This window comes from Giraffa tippelskirchi, chromosome X, assembly GCF_054371585.1.
Source record: "Giraffa tippelskirchi isolate mGirTip1 chromosome X, T2T-mGirTip1v1.2.pri, whole genome shotgun sequence".
Lineage (NCBI taxonomy): Eukaryota > Metazoa > Chordata > Mammalia > Artiodactyla > Giraffidae > Giraffa > Giraffa tippelskirchi.
The window spans coordinates 103,270,075-103,291,888 of NC_137289.1; the positions used below are offsets into that span (position 1 = coordinate 103,270,075).

Here is a 21,814-nt window from a genome sequence, read left to right on the forward strand (position 1 = left end):
AAACTGGAAACATTGAGTGGAGGGTTAGGTCTGTGTGCTTATGTATTATATTTAGGCATCTGTAGGGCATGGGATATGCAGTGAAACAGCCCTTCCTTAGAGAAGGGATGCTCTTTGTGTATGCATCTGGGGGCAATAGGACCTTGCAGTGGGGAGGGAGAGCATGATACATCTGAGAGAATATTCACCTTGAGGTAGTATGTGGGCCTGTATATGTATCTTATATGTATCTCTCAAGGCAAGGCCACTAAGAAATGGTGTGGCTCTCAGACATATTGGGGGGACATATGTATGTAGGATATCTAGGTTATTCAGATATACAGAGATATCTGGTTTTGAGGAGGAGATGCTGTAGGAATTCTGTTTGTGTAGGGACATGTTTGAGGAAATGGAAGAAGAAGAGCAGAGAGGAACAAAAATGTCTATAGTTGTGTACGTGGTATGCAGGGGGTGGGCTGTGGTGAGGGTGCTGCTTGTGAATGCACAGAACAGCCATGAAGAGTGTATGGGGTACTATGGAAGAGATAGGGAGTGCTAGGGTGGAGAAAAGCTCATGAGAAATGATGCATAGAGGAGTGGGGTTGGAGTTACACACAGAACCTGTGCTAAGTGGGGAAGTAAAGTGGGTAGATGGACAGAATAGGTGGGCTTGTGCACCCATCAGAGAACTAGCTCATCAGTCTTCTCTTGCCTCCTCCTTTTGCTCCACAGAAGATGTGCGATGGGACACTTTCCCCTTAGGTCGAATGCCAGGTCAGACCGAGGACCCAGCAGAGCTTATGCTGGAGAATTATGACACCATGTATCTTTTGGACCAGCCTGTGTTAGAGCAGCGGCTGGAACCCCCGGCATGCAAGACTGGGTGAGTGCCCATGGCAGCAGGATTTCTCACCCCTTTCTTTGCCTCCTGCAGGAGGGAGGAAGGGAGGGAGGGAAGAACATAGAATGGGGTGGATGGGGGAGGTAACTGTCCCCAGTCAGGATCTAAATGAATGAAATATAAGCTCCAGCCCCTGGCTGGGCCCTTGCCGAGACTCCCAGCCCCTAATGTGTAGGGCCAGTGAGGCAGCCCCACACAAAACTGGCTTGGCATCCTTCTCAGAAGTGTCTGGTTTGTGTGTGCATATGTGCGTGTGTGTGTATGTTTGTATGTATGTGTGTGTCTGTATTTTGGGAAGGGTCCATAGCTTTCAACAGATTCTCTAAAGGGATCCACTACTCCTAAAAAGTCAAGAACACCCGGGCGCTCTAATTCAACTCTTCATGTTCCTGAGGCGAAAACTGAGGCCCAGAAAAGGGTAGGGATTTGAGCAAAGGTGCACAGAGTAATCAGTAGGCCTCCCTGCACTGTCCAGGCATCTTGGTAGCAAGGCCTATGCAGGGCTCCATGCTGTCCTTCGAAACTCACCTCTGGATCACAAGTGTAGGAGCCCTTGGGTCATCAGGGAGCCAGGAACCAAGCATCCCTTGCTGAGGGGTTCTGCTGGTAACACAAAGGAGCCCATCCAGAGGGCTTATACATTCTGGAATGTGGGGCTGTTGTGACCAGGACAATCCTGTGAGTACCAGACGGAGACCTCTGTGGGCCCCTGAAACAATCTGTCCCTGTGCCACCTGCCCACTTCATAGGAGATGAGCCCCTCTTCCTCTAGACATTCAGAGAGAGGGCTATGGAACCCAGGGACCCCAGCAGCATGCCAGGCCCAAGGCAGTGTCGTGGACTCTGTTGTAGGCCGGGGCAGCAGGCCTCTTGGAGAGGAGAGGAAGCAGCTGGGGAAGCCAGGTGGTCTGTAGTTGGGAGTGGGTCCCATATGTCTTGCGAGAGAGACCTCCTCTCCCTTGGATAAGGCTGTCTTGATGAACATCAAGTTATCAATGGTGAAATGTGGGCAGGTAGAGCTATTAAATCCAGAAGGAGGCCCAGTCCTACATCCCTTGTAATAGGGAGAATTCTTTAGCTGGGGCTGGCATGCCCACTCTTGCTCCTTGTCTCAGATCTACTCTGACTTGTCTGTGTGACCTTGAGCAAGTCCCTTCTCATCTCTGAGCCTCAGTTCCCTTGTCTGTGAGATGGTGAGTGATGGGAGGGGATGAGGCTAGATCATCTCTAAGGGTTTTTCAGCTACATTAGTGTAACCATGGGTCTGCCTGAGAGGAAGGATGATGGCTTTGCTCTTAACTTTCACCCTTATCTACCTGGAATGACTTGACCTGCAGGAAGAAGGGGAAGCAAAGAGTATTCTGAGCAGGGCCAGGGAAGGGGAAGGCAGTCTTCTCCCTAGGGTAATTTTGCAATCCTAGGATGGGAGCTGGGCCAAGCCTTGCAGCCTGGCTGTGGACCCCTTAACCAGCTATTGGAGTGGGAGGGATCCAGCCCACTGTCCTCTGGGCCCCCAAGATCTAGCACCTTAGAAGAAAGCCTTTTAAGGCAGCCACTTTCAATACCTCCCTGGGAGTGGGGTGGTGTGGTCTTCCTTTCCTACTTCAACCCAAATAGCTCTGCTTTAATCTGATTTATATACTGGGGTTCTAGATAAAGTTTCATTTGAAAAGTTCTATTCCTTTCCCTCTTCCTTCAACTGAGGGGAAGGCAGAGCCACCCCTGGGGCCCATCTTGAAGTGATTTCTCAGATATATTCCAGTCTCTTTGTAAAGCCAGGCAAGAGGGGAGGTCCTTCCCACAGACACACACATCAAGCACCCTTAACCCCTCCAGAGCCTAAAACTGCCTCCTTCCCTGACTGACCACTCTTCTCCCCTCTCTCTGTAGCACCCTAGGCCTGAGCTGCAACAGTGGCAGCAATGACAGTGGCAACTTGGACCAACTTCTCTGGAGCCAGGAGGAGCTTCATATGCTCAAAACTAACGTACAGCTCTTCTGATGACTGCCCTGGTATAGGTGTTCATTAAGTGTCAGTGGGCCAATAGCCTACCCTCCTTTGCTCCCTCAGTGTACCTACCTAATGATCCAGAAAACAACCTGGGAGATAGCCTATATCAGCTCAGCTTTCCATCACAGTAGAATTTTGAATATATGTTGTTTTGTTTTATTTTGAAAAACAATAAACAGGCCACTGTTGTTTTGATGTTTGTGAGATCCGGGGTTGTGTGCTTCTCCCTTTATTCTAGGGGCTCCCGAGATGGTGGGATCATAACAGCAGAAGTGAGTCTACTGCCCCTTTTAAGCCTTTTTTCTGACTCAAACCATTTTTACTCCTTCACTCAAATGTAGTGTGGGGCCAGCTCACTAAGAAGCATCAAACCTCGGAAGAGACATTGGTCATAAAGCCCAGCCAGCATCAGGGGAATCAGCTCAGAACCTCCGTGACAGCTGGAAGATCCAGGTCTTCCTGTTGCTACCCAGCATGCTTCTGACCCATTTCCCTGCCTTCCCTCACTGGGCACCAAACAATAGTTGAAAGCCAAAGAGAAATATTCCTTTGTCACTTTTCTACTCCTTTTGCCTTGAAAAGATAAAATGGACCTCCCTGTGGTGGGCACTGGAACAGAGAAATGTCCTAGCGACTGACCCAGCTTTTCTGTGGTCACCCAGTTCCTTCAGACCCTCAATGCCTACCCTGTTAGCCCTGAGCTGTCAAGAGATAGGGATGAATAAATTATGTTCTCACCCCTCAGAGCCCTCTGCCCAGTGAAAAAGAACAAAGTCCACCAATTATGATAACCTGATTCCTTTGTTAAGTGTCTTAAGACAGCCCTAGTGTACACAAGTTCTTTGTTTTTCTCAGGTGATATTTCCAGGGTGGTGGTTGGCTGAAGTTAAGATTGACTGTAATATCCCCCACCCCAACTCAGGAGAGTGATAGCTGGCTGAAAGAGTAGGCACCTGTGGGGCCAGGTTGGGCCTGCCCAAGGTGAAACAAGGGACAGAACCAGGTCATATTCTAGCCAAGACGCTCGCTCCGTAAATGACTAAGCCAAGGAATGATGAAGAGGGGAAGGCATATGCTATAAAATGCTAAGTAGAAATTGAATGGAAGTGTCCTGCCAGAGACCAGTCAAGGTTTTAAACTTGAGTTAGGTCACTAGGGAGTACACACATCTCTTAGAAGATATCCTGAATATCTTTGTGGGTATGTGTATGTAATCATTTTTCTAGAGCTAGTTAACAGATTTAATCAGATTATTGAAGGGATCCATGAGCCCAACAGCCCCGAAGGTTAAGATTTCCTGTGCTGTGTGGACCCAACCATCGGGCGTGGGCAGAGCAGTCTGCACCGGTTAATGCAAAGTAAATTTCCCTCCAACTCTTCCGTCTCCTCCGAAATGCTGTCTTAGCGGCCAGAAATGTCAGAAGAGAGCCCTCGAGCATCTAGGCCACATCTTGTCAAGAGATTTGCAAATATATATTCTGGGACGCAGCCTCAGCATCTGCCCTGGGCTGCTGAAAACCCTTGGTTCCTCTCCAGCACTTCTATAAAGCACCCTGGATTTTTATTGTGAGTGTATTGGTATCATATATAAAATTGCTATTTTTTCAAAATGGGCTTTGATGCTAAAAAAAAAGTGTGGAAATCTGCTGCTGCTGCTGCTAAGTCGCTTCAGTCGTGTCCGACTCTGTGCGACCCTATAGATGGCAGCCCACCAGGCTCCGCCGTCCCTAGGATTCTCCAGGCAAGAATACTGGAGTGGGTTGCCATTTCCTTCTCCAATGCATGAGAGTGAAAAGTGAAAGTGAAGTCACTCAGTCGTGTCCGACTCTTAGCGACCCCATGGACTATAGCCTACCAGGCTCCTCCGTCCATGGGATTTTCCAGGCAAGAGTACTGGAGTGGGGTGCCATTGCCTTCTCCGTTGGAAATCTAGTCCCCTAATTTAATACAGTGAGACATTAATTCAGAGAAAAAGGGTAGGGGTTTGCCCAAGGACACAGGTTAACAGTTTGGTGTAGATCCAAGTTTCTGGTAATATCAGTACCACCTGGTTAATTGTGGTTAGGTACTAAGTTGTGTCTGACACTGCGACCCCATGGACTGCTGCATGCCAGGCTTCCCTATCTCCTGGAGTTTGCTCAAACGCATGTCCATTGGGTTGGTAATGCCATCCAACCATCCCATCCTCTGTCCGCCCCTTCTGCCTTCAATCTTTCCCAGCATCAAGATCTTTTCCAATGAGTTGGCTCTTTGCATCAGGTGGCCAAAGTATTGGAGCTTCAGCTTCAGCATCAGTCCTTCCAATGAATATTCAGGGTTGATTTCCTTTATGATTGACTGGTTTGATCTCCTTCCTGTCCAAGGGATGCTCAAGAGTCTTCTCCAATACCATGGTTCAAAATCATCAATTCTTCGGTGCTCAGCCTTCTTTATGGTCCAACTCATCCAAATATGATGACTGGAAAAATCATAGCTTTGACTATATAGACCTTTATCAGCAGGGTGATGTGTCTGCCTTTTTTAAATGCTGTTTATGTTTGCCATAGCTTTTCTTCCAAGGAGCAAGTGTCTTTTAACTTAATGGCTGCATTCATTGTCCCCAGTGAGTTTGGAGCCCGAGAAAATAAAGTCTGTCACTGTTTCCATAGTTTGCCCATCTATTTACCATGAAGTAATGGGACCAGATGCCATGATCTTCTTTTTTTTGAGTTTTAAGCCAGTTTTATCTCTCTCCTCTTTCATATTCATCAAGAGGCTCTTTAGTTCTTTCTCACTTTCTGCCATTAAGGCAGTATCTGCATATCTGAGGTTGTTCATATTCCTCCTGGCAGTCATGAATCCAGCTTGTGATTGATTCATGCAGCCTGGCATTTCACATGATGTACTCTGCATAGAAGTTAAACAAGCAGGGTGACAATAGATAGCCATGATATACTTCTTTCCCAATTTGGAACAATTCCATTGTTCATGTCTAGTTCTAACTGTTGCTTCTTGACCTGCGTATAGGTTTCTCAGGAGACAGGTTAGGTGGTCTGGTATTCCAATCTCTTTAAGAACTGTCCACAGTTTGTTGTCATCCACACAGTCGAAGGCTTTAGTATAGTCAATGAAGCAGATGTTTTTCTGGAATTCTCTTGCTTTCTCTATGATCCAACAGATGTTGGCAATTTGATCTCTGGTTCCTCTGCCTTTTCTAAATGCAGCTTGTATATCTGGAAAGTTCTCAGTTCATGTACTGTTGAAGCCTAGCTTGAAGGATTTTGAGCATTACCTTGCTAGCGTGTGAAATGAGCTCAATTGTACAATAGTTTGAACATTCTTTGGCATTGCCCTTCTTTTAGATTGGAATGAAAGCCGACCTTTTACAGTCCTGTGGCCACTGCTGAGTTTTCCACATTTGCTGACATACTGAGTGCAGCACTTTCACAGCATCATCTTTTAGGGTTTGAAATAGCTCATCTGGAATACCATCACCTCCACTAGCTTTGTTTGTAGTAATGCTTCCTAAGGCCCACTTGACTTCACACTCCAGGATGTCTGGCTCTAGGTGAGTGACCACACCATCAAGATTATCCAGGTCATTAAGATCTTTTTTTGTACAGTTCTTGTGTGTATTCTTGCCACTTCTTAATGTCTTCTGTTAAGTCCTTGCCATTTCTGTCCTTTATTGTGCCCATCTTTGCATGAAATTTTTCCTTGGTATCTCCAATTTTCTTGAAGAAGTCTCTAATCTTTCCCATTTTATTGTTTCCCTCTATTTCTTTGCATTGTTCATTTAAGAAGGCTTTTTTATCTCTCCTTGCTATTTGGAACTCTACATTCAGTTGGATATATCTTTCCCTTTCTCCTTTGCCTTTTGAGTCTCTTCTTTTCTCAGTTATTTGTAAAGCCTCCTCAGACAACCATTTTGCCTTCTTGGATTTCTCTTTCTTTAAGATGGTTTTGGTTACCACCTCCTGTACAATGTTAACAAACCTCCATCTATAGTTCTTCAGGCACTCTTATCAGATCTAATCCCTTGAATCTATTTCACACTTCCACTGTATAATCGTAAGGGGTTTGATTTAGTTCATACCTGAATGGTCTAGTGGTTTTCCCTACTCTCTTCAATTTATGTCTTAATTTTGCAATAAGAAGTTCATAATCTGAGCCATAGTCAGCTCCACATCTCATTTTTTTCTGACTGTATAGTGCTTCTTCATCTTCGGCTGCAAAGAACAGAATCAATCTGATTTCATTACTGACCATCTGGTGATGTCCATGTGTATAGTCATCTCTTGTGTGGTTGGAAGAGCGTGTTTGCTATGACCAGTGTGTTCTCTTGACAAAACTGTTAGCCTTTGTCCTGCTTCATTTTGTGCTCCAAGGCCAAACTTGCCTGTTACTCCAGGTATCTCTTGTCTTCCTACTTTGTATTCCAATCCCCTGTGAAGGAAAGGACATCTTTTTTTGGTGTTAGTACTTGTTAGACATACAAATTACTGAACCTCACTCCTGATCTACATCAGAATGGTTGACAGTGGCCAGCAATCTGGTTTAACAAGCCCTGCAGATAATTCTGAAGCACACTAAAGTCTGAGTTGCTCTGGTGTAGAGGAAGAAGTACCCAAAAATATAGGTTCCAGGCCTTGGAAGAAAAAAGCTGTGATGAACCTAGACAGCAAATTAAAAAGCAGAGGCATCACTTTGCTGACAAAGGTCCATATAGTCGAAGTTACAGTTTTTCAAGTAGTCATGTATGGATGTGAGAGTTGGACCATAAAGAAGGCTGAGCACTGAAGAATTGCTGCCAACCCTGAATATTCTTTGGAAGGACTGATACTGAAGCTGAAGCTCCAATACTTTGGCCATCTGTTGCGAAGAGCCAACTCATTGGAAAAAACCCTAATGCTAGGAATGATTGAGTGCTGGATGAGAAGGCGGTGACAGAGGATGAGATGGTTGGATGGCATCACCGACTCAATGGACATGAATTTGAGCAAACTCTGGGAGATAGTGAAGTACAGGGAAGCCAGGTGTGCTGCAGTCCATGGGGTTGCAGAGTTGGACACGACTGAGCGACTGAACAACAACACACTCTACCACTTAATGAGAACAATCTTGGGCAAATCATGCCACAGTTTCTTCATTTGTAGAAGGAGGATATTTGCCTCATGGGCTTGTAACGATCGAAAAGATCATAGATACGAAGTTTCTCTTAAAGCTTTGTATGTGCGATTTCTGTGGATTCATGCCAGGGTTGGTAGCCTTGAACTCAGGACTCAAGTCTTCATATAACCCAGGAAAAAGTGCTCTTCCGTAGCCCTCAAAGACTGACCTAAAGATGAGAAGTAGGCTATTGAAGCCCATTTCTAATCCAGGTCCATGGAGAGTAACAACCAAGGGTCGTTGTTGGTTGGAGTCCTCCTGAAACTTGAGATTTCTGAAGCCAGGTTCATGGGAAGGGCTGCTTTAGATGGCGGGGGCTGGGGATAGGAAGTGAAGGAGGGGGATAGGGGAGGACAGGCCAGGAAGCAACCTTAGCCCAGTTAACTTAGACCTTTTCCTTATGACTAGAGACCAGAGGCTGATTAGAAAGTCTTTGCATACATTTAACTGAGAAACAAGGGTTGGGGGTGCAAGGGAAGGGAGCACTGATTATATTGCTATTCTGCAACAATAATTGATTAACCCTTCTGATAGGAGATAATTCATCAGTGATGAAGAACAGGGCTCCTGCCCCTAAGGAACTTCCTATTTTTTTATGGAATCTACATAACCAACATGATTATAACAGAATGGCAAGTGCTAGAATAGAGGTATTGTTCAAGATGTCTGCAAGGCCCCTGCTGGGGAAGGACTAACAATGTCTGGACAAGGAGGTGAGACAGTTTAATAGAAGAGGTGACTTTAGCAGTGAATCTTCAAAGGCAAGCATTTACTAGTCAAAAGAGTAGAAGGAAGGTAAAAGTCTAGAGGGGGATAAGAAAGATCATGGCATGTTAGGGCACCAGTGAAGGTTCTAGGATAATCGGAATATGGGTTAAGTGAAGAACATGAGGGGTCATGAGGCCAGAGAGGTAAGCTAGAGAGAGATGGTCAGACTAGTTGATTTTCCACCTATGATTAGCAGCATTGGACATTGAATTGTTCCTTCTTGGAATTCTAATTGTTCCTATCACTTCCCCTGTCTTCACACTGTTACTGTCCTTTAAGAAAGGGAATTAACTTATTCTCATAGCTTGTTTCATTTCCTTACTCCAGTGCAAGTTCCAGGAAACAAGAGCTGTTTCCTCCTCCTCAGTCTATCCCTTGCTCAGTATAGGCCAAGCCCCTATTTGGTACTCAGTAAGAATCTGATGTATGTATGTCTGAGAAATGTGAGGGGAGACAGCAGGAGTAAAGAGAAAGAAGCAGAAAATGATGGGGAGAGATGAGCACTCTTAGTCCCAAGAAGAATGATAATGATAAAAGAAATAAAGAGATACTTTCTCTGATTCACAAATACTAGCCCTTTCTGAAGCCTCCTAGGCTGGGCTCCCCTGCAGCCACCATGTCCACCTTTGCCTTTAGAATGGGGCTGGCCTATTGTGTCAGGGTGGGGGGAGGGGGAGGGCAGGAATGAAGGCCTAAGGGGAGAGCAGACAACACTGTGATAAAGGGCTCACTGGCTTGAAAGCAATGAGGCCTGGGGTTCCAGTCTTGGCCCTGTTCAGCCTCAATCAAATCTCTTCAGTTCTTGGTGCCTCAGTTCTCATACCTATACCTTGATGGAGTCCATGCAGCTGAGCACTCCCCACACTCCCCACGTGACTTCTCTATGAACTGTAGGGTTCTCTAGGCTGCTTCTAGCTCTGATATTCTGGCTAAGGCTCAGCAGATGATGTCTCTGTGGACCTGAGGCTATTCAGCAGGGAAACAGTAGGTCGTTTAGAGAAATAAGCCTGAGCCCTGGTCCCTCCACCAGGTTCTAACCCACCCATTGGAGGCCTGGTCCAGCCTAGCCCTGTTGGAAAAGCCAATTGATTTGCACTTATAGCTGTGTTAGTATTAAAAAAAAATTAGAGGACATATATTTACTGTGAGGGCTTCCCTGGTGGGTCAGTGGTAAAGAATCTACTTGCCAATGCAGGAGACACAGGTTTACTCCCTGGGTCGGGAAGATCCCCTGGAGAAGGAAATGGCAATGCACTCCAGTATTGTTACCTAGAGAATCCCATGGACAGAGGAGCCTGGCAGGCTACAGTCCATAAGGTCGCAAAAGAGTCGGATATGACTTAGCGACTAAACAAAAATAATGTTTACTGTGACAAAATTCAGATGAACTCATTTGGGGAGATCCCTCCTCTTGTTGCTTATCTCAAGATACAAATCTAAGGACAGAATTCTAAATTTTTAGAAGCTGACTGTGTATTTGTAGGTGTGGTATGGCTTTTGTTAGTGATATTTGTAAAGAAACAGAGCCATTAGTGGTTAGTAAACAAAAAAGTTTATGCAGTAATTAAATGTAGTTACAGTTCATTGTTGTCAAGGATACAGCATTTTCCATCATGATTATAAGTGAAACAAAACCTCATGAAGTAGGCAGCACATTCATGCTAGTGAGAACATATTGCAAAGCATTGCACATGCGTTTCAGGTGCAGACAAAACTGGGAACAGGATATATTTCACTCACCTCTGGTTAGCTTTGTGCACTTTGTCATTAAGACTTACATTATGTTTGGGTCAAACAAAGAACCCAAAGATATTTTATAAAAGCTTACAGCCATTATACAGTATCATTTAATCCCACAAATGGATAAAGCAAACTTCTATAGCTCAATGATATGCAAAACAGGACTAAAAGTAGTCAATCTGCCTATGTATATAGCTAGCTACACTATGATAGATATGGAATATGCTGAGTCTTTTGGCATCAACTATTTAGACAAGCAAGTTCCCAAAATATACTGGTTTGATTTCCAATGAGAACTAGTGTAGTGCCATTTTAGTTGCAGATTATGCACACCTCAGTGTCAGACCTGAGGAGAAACCAACTAGGAGAAGGTAGAGAAGGGTTGGAAGGACACCTGAGCAGGACTCTTTGGACAACTTGACATTACTTTCCCTGTGCAGCTCCAGACCTGGTTCCCAGAGTTAAACAAAGTGTATTGAAATTGTTGGCCCTCAAAAAGGGTGTTTATACAAAGTCCCATACTTAAAGCATACATAAAACAGTAACTGAGTGCCTCTCAAAATGAGCTCTTCTATATAAGAAGAATTGGAGAAGGAAATGGCAACCCACTCCAGTGTTCTTGCCTGGAGAATCCCAGGGACGGCAGAGCCTGCTGGGCTGCCATCTATGGGGTCGCACAGAGTCAGACATGACTGAGGTGACTTAGCATATAAGAAGAAAACCCAGTGCCAAGAGTTAATGGATGTAAGTGTTTGAATTACTGTATAAAGATAATTTATTCTAAAATAGAAAAAATGGATTTAGAAGTATTCTCCTGGAAACTAGGAGAGAGTGTATATATATATCCACATTTCATTACTTAGAAGAAAAGTTTTGTATACCATTTCCATAAGGCATGTGTCATCCCCCTTCCATTTCTTGGACCTTAAAAGAACATGCAATGGCTATATGTTACCTTTGGAAAGGCTCCTTTTCCTTTGAGCCGTCTTACAGAAATGGTGCCCTGGATTGACTATGCCACTCCAGAGTCACACTTCTTCAGGTTGAAATAAAAATAACAACAAAACAGACAACAAAATCACAAAAAGAAAAAAAAAATCACAAAATCTACAAAATCTAAGGCCTAAACAAGCACAAACTTGCTATGAGTTCAGAAACTCAGTGAAAGAATTAAAATTACAAAGCACCTTTTGCAAAATATACTTCTTGAAAACCACACAAAACACTGTGCAGTAACCCCTACTTAGTACTTGGAGGTAAGAATTCTGAAGAACACACACTTAGCCCCAGGATGGAAGCTTGATTTCATTATCAAGGAAGCCAAAGGGGTTTCAATGTTTCTTTGTATTTGCTGTTTTATAATTGCAGACAAAATGGAACAGTCAAGAAGTGTGCAGACCTCAATATAAACAAGCTCAATTTATGCATTCATAGTTGTACAGCTCCATTTATAGATTCTTACAGATAAGCAACTAACACTGACAATTTTGTACACAAAATCTCTTTTGCAAGGACATATTAAATTTAATAGGCTAAAGAGAAACTTATGCCATATAGTGCTTGAAACTGTATGCACAATATTTGTTGCACAGAGTAATCAAGAAGCCTTGAAAAATTGTCTTTGTCTATAAACTACTGCCCTTTGTAAATAAAAGCTCCCTTGTGATCCTGGGCTACTCCCTTGTGACACACAGTGCCACAAACATAATGAAAAGTCAGTACCAAACCTAGTTTAAGATGAGTTTTGTACATTTGTTTCTATACAGTCAGGAGAAAAAGAGATACAATTTGTATCAACAGAAGGTCATTTCTGGTTATTTGAGGCATTGCTCCTAGCTGCTTTGATTCATACACATTTTATGAGAAGAATGACAATTGTTTTTAGGAAATAAATACATATGCTGCCTTAAAAAATATTTCCTGTATGGAGCTTACAATTTTTTTTGAGTGATGAACATAAACGTGTTCCAGATGAACTGCAGCCGAGATTAATCTTGTGCTTCCCTGTACAGTGTGCAGCTAGTGGATACTGTGGTACCATTGATGGTTTTTGTAGGAAGGTAAACTAACTGGCACAAAGGCAATAGGGTCATCTAAGATTGTCACATACCCTGACTTAGACATGGGACAGATTTAGAAGGTCCAAGAAGTTGAAGGTATGGAATGGTGTTTGTGTGAAACAGCAAGCACTTCACTCTTTATGGACCTACCTGGCAGAAAATACTTTCACTCCTCAGTACACTGGGAGATAGAAAAATCAAAGGGTAGAAGATGAATGTGAACTGTGGTAAACTGAAGAGAAACACCGAGAGGAAGTTTTGATCAACCAGGACAGAGACAGAAAGCCAGAAAGCAGCATGCAAGCCATTATCAAACCACCAGAAATAACCCTGACTACAGTCTCACGTTCGGAGTGTTTCACAGTAAGAAACATTTATAGGCAGTGTCACACCTTCTCATGAAGAAACAAAAGGCCAAGACCAGGCCTTCTCAACTTTCATGAAAAAAACTACCATAGAAATTAGCAAGTTCCAGCTCAAGAAATAGTGAGCTGGTCATGGTTCAAAATGTTGCAATATACAATGGATTCAAAAAGGGGGTTATTTAGTGCAGCTGTTTAAAACAACAAAAACAATAAACGCCTCTTCTAGAGGCATTTAGCTACAAAGGTTCCCACCCTGAGCAAGATACAAGTTGCCCATATAGTGCTGTCAACCCAAAGTCCTGCCTTCCTTAGTAATCCATTTAAGAATTACCTAAGGTCAAGTGCACCCTCTGCATGCATTTGAAGTATGTACCTGAGCCAGCTATTAGCAAAGATGTAGTATCCCCTTTTGGAAGCTTTTTCCACCTAGAAAATCCCCTGATTTTGTTTCCTAAAGAAGTTCTGCTCCACCAATGATCAACCTTATTGCCCAAAGGTTAGATGGCAGGAGAAAGTGGATTACACGACGGTGCACTGTCCTTCAATGCATTTCATCCTGTGATGTTGAATACTGCATAGGTCAGAAGTCCAAAGAGCATCCATTGGACCCCCCTTGAATGCAGCTTTTTGTGTTCATCATTTAATTCCAAATGAGTTTGGACATCTCTCCTGGGATTAAGGGAAGCAAATTCTGGTAGTAAATCCCTTGGTCCTGGTCCAACTCTTCTGTGCTTGTCTAGCACACACAACTACTATGCTTGGAACTTGAGAGTATCAACTTGGAACTATCCATCACTTCTTCTGCAGAAGAAGGCTTCAATCTGATCCCTAATTTACTAAGGTGAAGAGACTTAAAAGTGAAGAACTCCCATAAATGTTGACAAGTAAAAAGCAGGAAATAGAGCCAGTTTGCTCTGGTGCCTAAGAAAGCAATATTCAAATATTGGGATGTAGTTTCACTTTCAAAACTAGTTGAAACTATGAAATATGATGTAAAATCATCAAGTCAGATTTGTGATCTATATGGCTATAGACTAAGGACTGTGCAAAGTCTGTCTTTTTATCACCACTATACAAAAGGTTATATAGAGATACACACGCACACACACCTCAAACTAAATACATACAGTCATACATGCAATATAATTGCTAATAATAGGTTTGAAATATAGCTCTAGAAACTTCAATGTGACCCTATATCTCAGTTAATAAAGGTATTGAATGGTCAGATATCCATGCAATAAAGTATGTGTTTACTTTTAAATAGATTTAAATATTCTTATTAAAAATCCTAAATGGTTAATTCAACATATGGATTGATCCTGATGCTCTTGCTCTCTAAATTAGATATGTCATTGATACTTCATAATGTAGAATGTGTGACTAAGAAAACAGTTGGTAATGGAATCCCTTGGGGTCTCTTGCATTTAGGCCTTCCCCCTGGGTTTTGTCTTCCATTACCTGCATGGTGCAGTGCAAAAGGGTATAGGACTTGGAGTCAGAGGACTTGGGTGTGAGTCTTGACTTGGTCACTTGCTAGCAGTGTGACCTCAGCAAGTCACTTTTAATCTCACTGAGCTTCAGTTTCCTCGTCTAGAAAACAAGACATTAGTAAGACTTACCTCACAGGGTTGTTATGCACTTCAATGACATAAACAGTCTATAACTTGTAAAGCGTAACACAAAACTATTAGTTACTATTATCATAGTGCATTATTGATATTCATATTTATATAAAGAAATAAGTCCTATGTCATGTCACCGTGCAGCCCTAAGCTTAGAAACAATCAAGGCTGCTAGTTGCTGGGCATCTGCTGTGTGGGGATTCTTCTCCATCACTGCAAGAACAATGTTTGAAGGGAAAATATTGCAGAGGTTCTTGTAGGTCTGATACTGGTGCTCTGGGATCATTTGCTCCCTGGAATCATTGCACATTCCAACCCAAGGATTCATCCAAAGCTGCTCCATCTTTTCAGGCACACTCCGTACCATGACTGGCTCATAGCATGGTTGCATGAGGCTGTTACTCAAGGGATAGGAGTGGTAGCCATAGGAGTCAGTTGCACAGGGCAGTGGGTCCCAGCTGGCATGCTGTTCCCGACACAGAGGAGGACGTCTTTGCCTCATGGGATTGTTCTCATATAGGCGAGAATCAGAAATGCTGTCCATCCGAGTCATCACCAGGGCACGTCCCGGCTGGGGGGTTGCCCCAGGATGGATATTAGGAGGCATGGGATAGTCTCCAGGACAGCTGGAGCGTGTTCCAGTTGTTGGGTGCTGGGCATGCAGAACTAAGTGGGGGACTGATTGCTTGTGGGGGGCTTGCTTAGAGTCTTCTGGGCCATAGCTCTGCACTCGCGTTAAGGCTTCATGGTAACCATGAGGAAAAGGTTGAAGATGGTTCTGAGATGCTGAGCGATGCAGCTTTAAACTGCCTTCAGGATGAGTATCAGCTACAGCCAAGTACAGGTTGTTGTAAGAAGAATAGTTGTCACTCCTGGTATGGCTCATACGATTGTCAGGACAGAGGTTGGGATTCCGGGCATACAACCCCCGGTCTGCTTCAGCCATGTAGTACTCTCGATTATGCATGCTGTTGATGTTCAGTTTGGAGAAGTCACCTAACACTGAATAGTAGCTGTGGTCCCCTAAGGGCTCAAACTTTGGGTATTGCTCAGCATAGCTAATAGGGGTCCCATGGCTATTGGTAACCAGGATGGGCGGGTACTGCATGCTGGTCATGTGCTCCAATGAGGACTTCTGGTGGGAGAAATGAGAGGATCCTGGCACTGGGCTGCTGGCTGAACGGGTGTTGAGGGCACCCACTGCATGGCTTTTGGGGGGTGGGATTGTGGGGACACTTAAAGCAGTCACAAGTGAAGGGACAGAGCTGGCCTCAGGCTTACGGGCAATGGACAGCCATTCCTCAGGCTCCACAGCCACGGACCGAATGCTGGGATCCGATTGACGCTTGGGGGTCACGCGTTTGACTTCTGAGGTTATGTCACCTTTGGCACTAGACAGCCCTGTGCCACACTTGGCCAGGGTGCCTTCACTCATGGTTTTTACTGTGGACAGTTTGGCACTGATGCGGAGCTCATCAGCCACCGAACGCTGCGGTTGGTTGGCCCGCTCCGGATGGTAGTATTTGCACTTGTGGCCGTAGGTGCATTTTTTGCCTGAAAAATAATGCCCCGGGGTAAGACTCTCTCTCACAGTGGTGCAACTCTCTGTGCCAGAGGCTGTTTTAACAATCTGGTCACTCAGGTTAGAGTTTTACTTTTGGGGGTTAAGACAGAAAATTAACTGTTCTTAAAGACGGGAGACAGACAACACTATGGTGGCATCACACACTGAGTGGAGAGGGAAGAAGTGGAAACCTAGGGAGGAAACTGCAGTGTGAAAGGTAAGAGTTGTAACTGAACAGCCTTCATTTTCCTGTAATTCACAGCTTTGTCTAGGCATAACCTGCATGCTGAGGCAGTGTAGAGCAGTAGCAGGCAGGGTGGTTCAGTGCAAAGAGCACTGGCCTGGAGGCTGGTCAGATCTGAGCTTTAATTCCAGCTATGTCACTTAGTAGCTATGTGACCTTGGTAAGTGATTTTTAATTTCTGTGCCTCATTTTCCTATTCTGTAAATAAGGTTCATAATAATGCCTTTATTATAAGGTCATTGTGAGGATTAAATGAAGATAGTGAACATGAAATACTCTATGATATGAATAAATGATAGTTGAGAACAAACACCTAGATGTCTTATAAATAAATGATTATTCAAAAACAGTGGACATTCAAATTTGCCTCAGACCAGGCAGCATATGTCTTACTGTTAGGCTTACAAACTTTGTGTCACAGGGACTTGGGTAAGATCATGAAAGCACTCTAGAAAACTATATTTATTTATTTATTTTATTTTATTTTAAATTAATTTATTTATTTTAATTGGAGGCTAATTACTTTACAATATTGTAGTGGTTTTTGCCATACATTGACATGAATCAGCCATGGGTGTAGGAAACTATATTTAAAATAGGAAATGAAGATAAAGTTTGGAAGCAAACTGGAAAATGCAGATTGGAAGAAAAGAGTAATATTGACAGAGGGTGCAGTCACCTGCCTGAAAGACACATCCTTCTTGGGGCCAAACGCAGTTTGTCATTGCCCTTTCTTCTTCTACAGATCAAGTAAGTTTCTGCACTTCCCTGCCCCCAATAACACTCTCAGGACAGAGACAGAACACATGAATCATTTTAACTAGTGACAATTATTCTTTCCTTCAATTCTAGTTACCTGTTTCTCGGGAAATTTCTAGGATGGTTCTTTAAATGCCTAATTGAAAATATATAAAGACATAGACTTTAACTCACAGAGAGTGGACAAGCCAGGATTTTCCCTTTGAAAGGGAATCCTTGAAGAGAAAAGTATTCACAGACTTCTTCAGTTTTGCACATAGGTACTCACCATAAGGACATGGTTGCTTCTTGTGTTCAGGAACAACAGGTCTCTTTCTTAAGAAATTTTCAAGGCTTGGGCCATGACGTCCTAAAGGATCATCTGGAGGCATAAATCTGAAAGCAAGCAAGCAAGAGGTAAACTATCCCTTATCAGGAGTTCAGACCTTCATTACATGTTGCTTATACTATTGTCATAGCCTTCTAATAGCCCTTTCTGCCTCAAGTCTATCTTCTGCTAAGTCAGCAGTTCTTCCCTCTGTTTCCACTTGAACACAAGAAAGGAATGATTTTTCCTATACATCATTCTTCTATGGATTATAAATTCCAACCATACTGACATGTCTGCCGGTTCCCCCAACGTGCAACACATTTTCACATATTTATAGCTTTATTCATGATGTTCTCTTTACCTATAATGCCCAGAAGCCCTCTTTCCTCTGTCTGTAAACTTCATCTCAAATGTTATTTCCTCTGTGAGACTTTTTCATATCATTTCACATAGACAAAGCAATTAAAAAAAATTCTAACCATAGAGTTTATCCCAACACATTGTGGGAATCTCTTCTCTAAGTATACTTTGAGCTTCTTAAGGGTGAGTCTTGTTACTTATTCAGCCTTTTATTCCCATGGTGACCAGCATAATGCACAATATACAGTAAGTGTTCAGTAAATGTTTATTGAAGTGAAATGAAATCTATCCTTAGTGGTAATTTGGATTTAGGCTATTCAGAACCTATAGGAAAGAAACGTACTTGTCATTCACAAAAGAATACATCAGCAAGCGCTCCTCTATAAACTTCTTCCATTCTGGCTTTTCGACTTGAAGGTCTCGGTAGTTATCATTGGATACAATGATGCCATCAGAATCAAAAGCCAGTTTGACTATGAACCGGTCATCATAGCAAACAACTCTCCTGCCCTGGACTCTTCGGGATGGTGTGAAGACAAGAATCTTTTCCTTCTCCAGTTTACGTAGGATATCTTGATCTGTTGAAATATGGATGATATGCCACAGAATAGAAATCATCTTTGGAAATTAACAGAATTATTCCCATATTAAAAATATAAAAGTTGGCAGTAGATTAATGTATTATTTGCTCTTAGAGAAAATACGGCCACTATTCCTGGCTATGGCACCAATTGGACTGTGATTTTAGGCAAGTTGCTTTCCCCTTTCCACTCCAGTTTTCTTTCTGATAAAATAAAGGAAATAGATTAAATGACATCTAAGTTTTTAAAAACTAGCATGGATAGTAAGAAATAACATTGATATCCTAACATTTTTGAGGCTTATTTTGCCCTTTGGCTGCAGCACCAGGTTTTGGTTGCTGAAGAAACCAGGGAAGTATGATGAGGATGCGTCTCCCAGGAGGAAAAGAATGTATCTTTCTTAGGGACTAACATTTTTGTCTTCTGCCTGAAGGAAAGCCACGACTAAGGAAAAACATTAAGTGGTAGCATATGAATACTGACCCCCTTTCCTTTTTGCTTCTTTATTATTGAAGAAAGAAGTTTGAGTAGGGCCAGGATCCACTCTCAGACTGAGGCTGGGAGCCTGTTCAGCAGCTGGCAGACAGCCCCATGACACTGAACCTTCAGTCATTCACTGAACCTTCTCATTTTGTACATAAGGCAAGACCTGATACTCAGAGAATTGGGGTATTGATGTTCTCAAATGCTGTTAAGAGCTAGCTTTATATACTATTATAAGTGAATATAGTGATCCTCCTGCCAATAGGGCCACATCATAACTTTTGTGGACTTTAGGCACTTTTGCCTTCATGGGTCTTTTCTTCCATAAAGAAATATTAAATCTATACTTTACAACTATGTTGGTATAAACACAAATAATCCAGTTAGGTACATTATTATATGTTTATTGTTATATTCAATTTTCCTCTCTGATGTTAAAAAGCTAATAAAATTAAACCATTTACATGGGATCCTAAAAGTACATATTATGAACCCTAGGCACTTGGTCTACTGTGCTTCATGGATAAATTAGCTCTGAATGCCATGGGCCTTTTCTCTTTTTCTATTCTAACCCCTAATTTGCAAATCCCACAATAACTTATCTGCTACAGGATGAGATCCATTGTCTATGGTGGTTTCTTTAGTATTTTGGAAAACTCAGTCATGTTCATAACCAGATTCATCCCCCTTTTTGTCTGAAGCTTATGGTCAAATAGAACAAACACTCTTTTTTTTCAACTATGCGCTTTATTTTTTGCTTGAAATTGAAGTCTCTATTTAACTGCTCTGTGCCACATCACAACAGATTATTTGGATCAGGAAAAATCTGCTTTAAAATAGACTTAATAAAAAAACATTTTAACTGTACTTAATAGATTTAGAAAAGTACTTATCTAATTTGGGAGCATTGAGCTCTCCCCAAACTATCTTGCCAGCTTTGCTTCTGGATAGGAAGAAATGTCTTAATTGAATTAGTACCTGTAATTGGTGCATCAGGGCGGGATTGCTCCTTTCTCCATGCAGGCACAAATACAGTAATATCTTTATGGCCTTTATCTAGGAACCAATCCACAGCAAGTTGTATTCCTCTGCAAGAGAACTCTTCTTTATTCCCATGGCTTCAGGAAGATAGGGAATGAGAGTAGAGAGTATTGATAACAAGTAACAAAGAAATACTCCAAATAGGCTACGCTTTTTCTTAGTGTGAAGACATTAACAACAGATATATTGTTTTTTGAGGATGCCAAAAATGTATTTTTTAAGGAACAAATCAAATTATTTAAAAAATTCCATTATTACAAATATTGCCATTATTATTACACATTCATTCAAGGCCACAGATGCTTAATGACAACTCTCAAAGTATAGCAGCCCTAGTGGCTGTTTCCTATCATTATTTCCATTTTCTCTCATCTCTTTCTGTTTCTATTACCATCTCCTTTTCAAAGATTCTGATATTTATCAGATGAAAAAAGAAGTGCCACCAGAGGTTTGGATAAAGTTTATAGAGAATTAGTTGGAAATGAATTTTAAGTACATGTAGTAAGCTTAAAAAATATCATTGATAACAAAAAAGATACACTGATAATTATTTTTAAATCTCTTATTAAAAAAATATCCATAAATTAAAAAAAAAGATACACTGAAATGCTGACTGAAAATAGTTATCACAATTAATTAAATACAATTGCCAACAAAAATTACAGTCTTGAAAATTTTACAATGTGGGAATTGCTCACAATATAATGTTAAAAGAGAAAAGAAAGGATTTGGACTACATATAATGTAATCCAAATTTTATAGAAAAAGTCTATGTACACTATTTTTTCCTTATTTGGTTTCATGATGCACATTTTCATTTAATGATTGTTCAAAAACATTAAATGGAAAAATCCAGAACTAAGCAATTCATAAGTTTTAAATTATGCACCATTCTGAGTAGAGTGATGAAATCTGGTGCCATCCCATTCCATCCTGCCTGAGGTGAATCATCCCTTTGTCCAGCATACCCCACCCATAAGTCACTTAGTAGTATCCCTTGTTATCAGGTTGACTGTTTCATATCACAGGATTTGAGTTCAGGTAACTCATTTTACTTAATAATGGTTCCAAAGCACAAAAATAGTGGTACTGGCAATTTGGATATACTGAAAAGACTGTTAAGTGAAAAGGTGAAAGTTCTTAATTAAGGAAAGAAAAAAAGCTCGTATGCTGAGGTTGCTAAGATCTACTGTAAGAATGAATCTTCTCTTCACAAAATTGTGAAGAAAGAAAAAGATAGTGTAAAGAACAATATTGCATAGGAACCTGGAATGTTAGGTCCATGAGTCAAGGTAAATTGGAAGTGGTCAAACAGGAGAAGGCAAGAGTGAACATTTTAGCAATCAATGAACTCAAATAGATGGGAATGGGTGAATTTAATTCAGATGGCCATTATATCTACTACTGTGGGCAAGAATCCCTTAGAAGGAATGGAGTAGCCCTCATACACAAGAGCCCAAAATACAGTACTTGGGTGCAATCTCAAAAACGACAGAATGATCTTGATTCATTTCCAAGGCAAGCCATTCAACATCACAGAAATCCAAGTCTATGCCCCAACCACTAATGCCAAGAAAAATGAGTTTGAAAGGTTCTATGAAGACCTACAAAATCTTCTAGAACTAACATCAAAAAAGATGTCCATTTCATAATAGGGGACTGGAATGCAAAAGTAGGAAGTCAAGAGATACCTGAGTAACAAGTAAGTTTGGCCTTGAAGTACAAAATGAAGCAGGGCAAAGGTGAACAGAGTTTTGCCAAGAGATCACACTGGTCATAGCAAACACTCTCTTCCAACAACACAAGAGATGACTCTACACATGGACACCAAATGGTCAATGCTCAAATCAGATTGATTATATTCTTTGTAGCCAG

At 42.0% G+C, this 21,814-nt stretch overlaps 2 protein-coding genes across 26 annotated transcripts in view; one reads left to right on the plus strand and one right to left on the minus strand.

Annotated features, from left to right (window-relative positions):
- The window catches only part of LAS1L (LAS1 like ribosome biogenesis factor), a 28,996-nt gene extending 25,910 nt beyond the window's left edge, over nucleotides 1-3,086 (plus strand). For 18 of the 25 annotated variants that reach the window (XR_014075801.1, XR_014075799.1, XR_014075804.1 and 15 more), the window contains 2 exons: nucleotides 712-862; nucleotides 2,771-3,086. Coding sequence is in view for 19 of the 25 variants with exons in the window: in XM_081565557.1 (XP_081421683.1) it covers nucleotides 712-862; nucleotides 2,771-2,882 (263 nt within the window). In the remaining 6 variants the exon portion in view is untranslated. The remainder of the gene's footprint in view (nucleotides 1-711; nucleotides 863-2,770) is intronic. The other 7 variants (XR_014075800.1, XR_014075803.1, XM_081565560.1 and 4 more) reach the window with 1 other exon arrangement.
- Nucleotides 3,087-11,303: 8,217 nt separating this feature from the next.
- The window catches only part of ZC3H12B (zinc finger CCCH-type containing 12B), a 350,988-nt gene continuing 340,477 nt past the window's right edge, over nucleotides 11,304-21,814 (minus strand). The window contains exons 5-8 of the mRNA XM_081565546.1: nucleotides 19,877-20,016; nucleotides 18,178-18,412; nucleotides 17,433-17,539; nucleotides 11,304-16,151 (exon numbers count right to left, since the gene is read on the minus strand). Of these exons, the coding sequence (XP_081421672.1) occupies nucleotides 14,731-16,151; nucleotides 17,433-17,539; nucleotides 18,178-18,412; nucleotides 19,877-20,016 (1,903 nt within the window). The 3' untranslated portion in view covers nucleotides 11,304-14,730. The remainder of the gene's footprint in view (nucleotides 16,152-17,432; nucleotides 17,540-18,177; nucleotides 18,413-19,876; nucleotides 20,017-21,814) is intronic.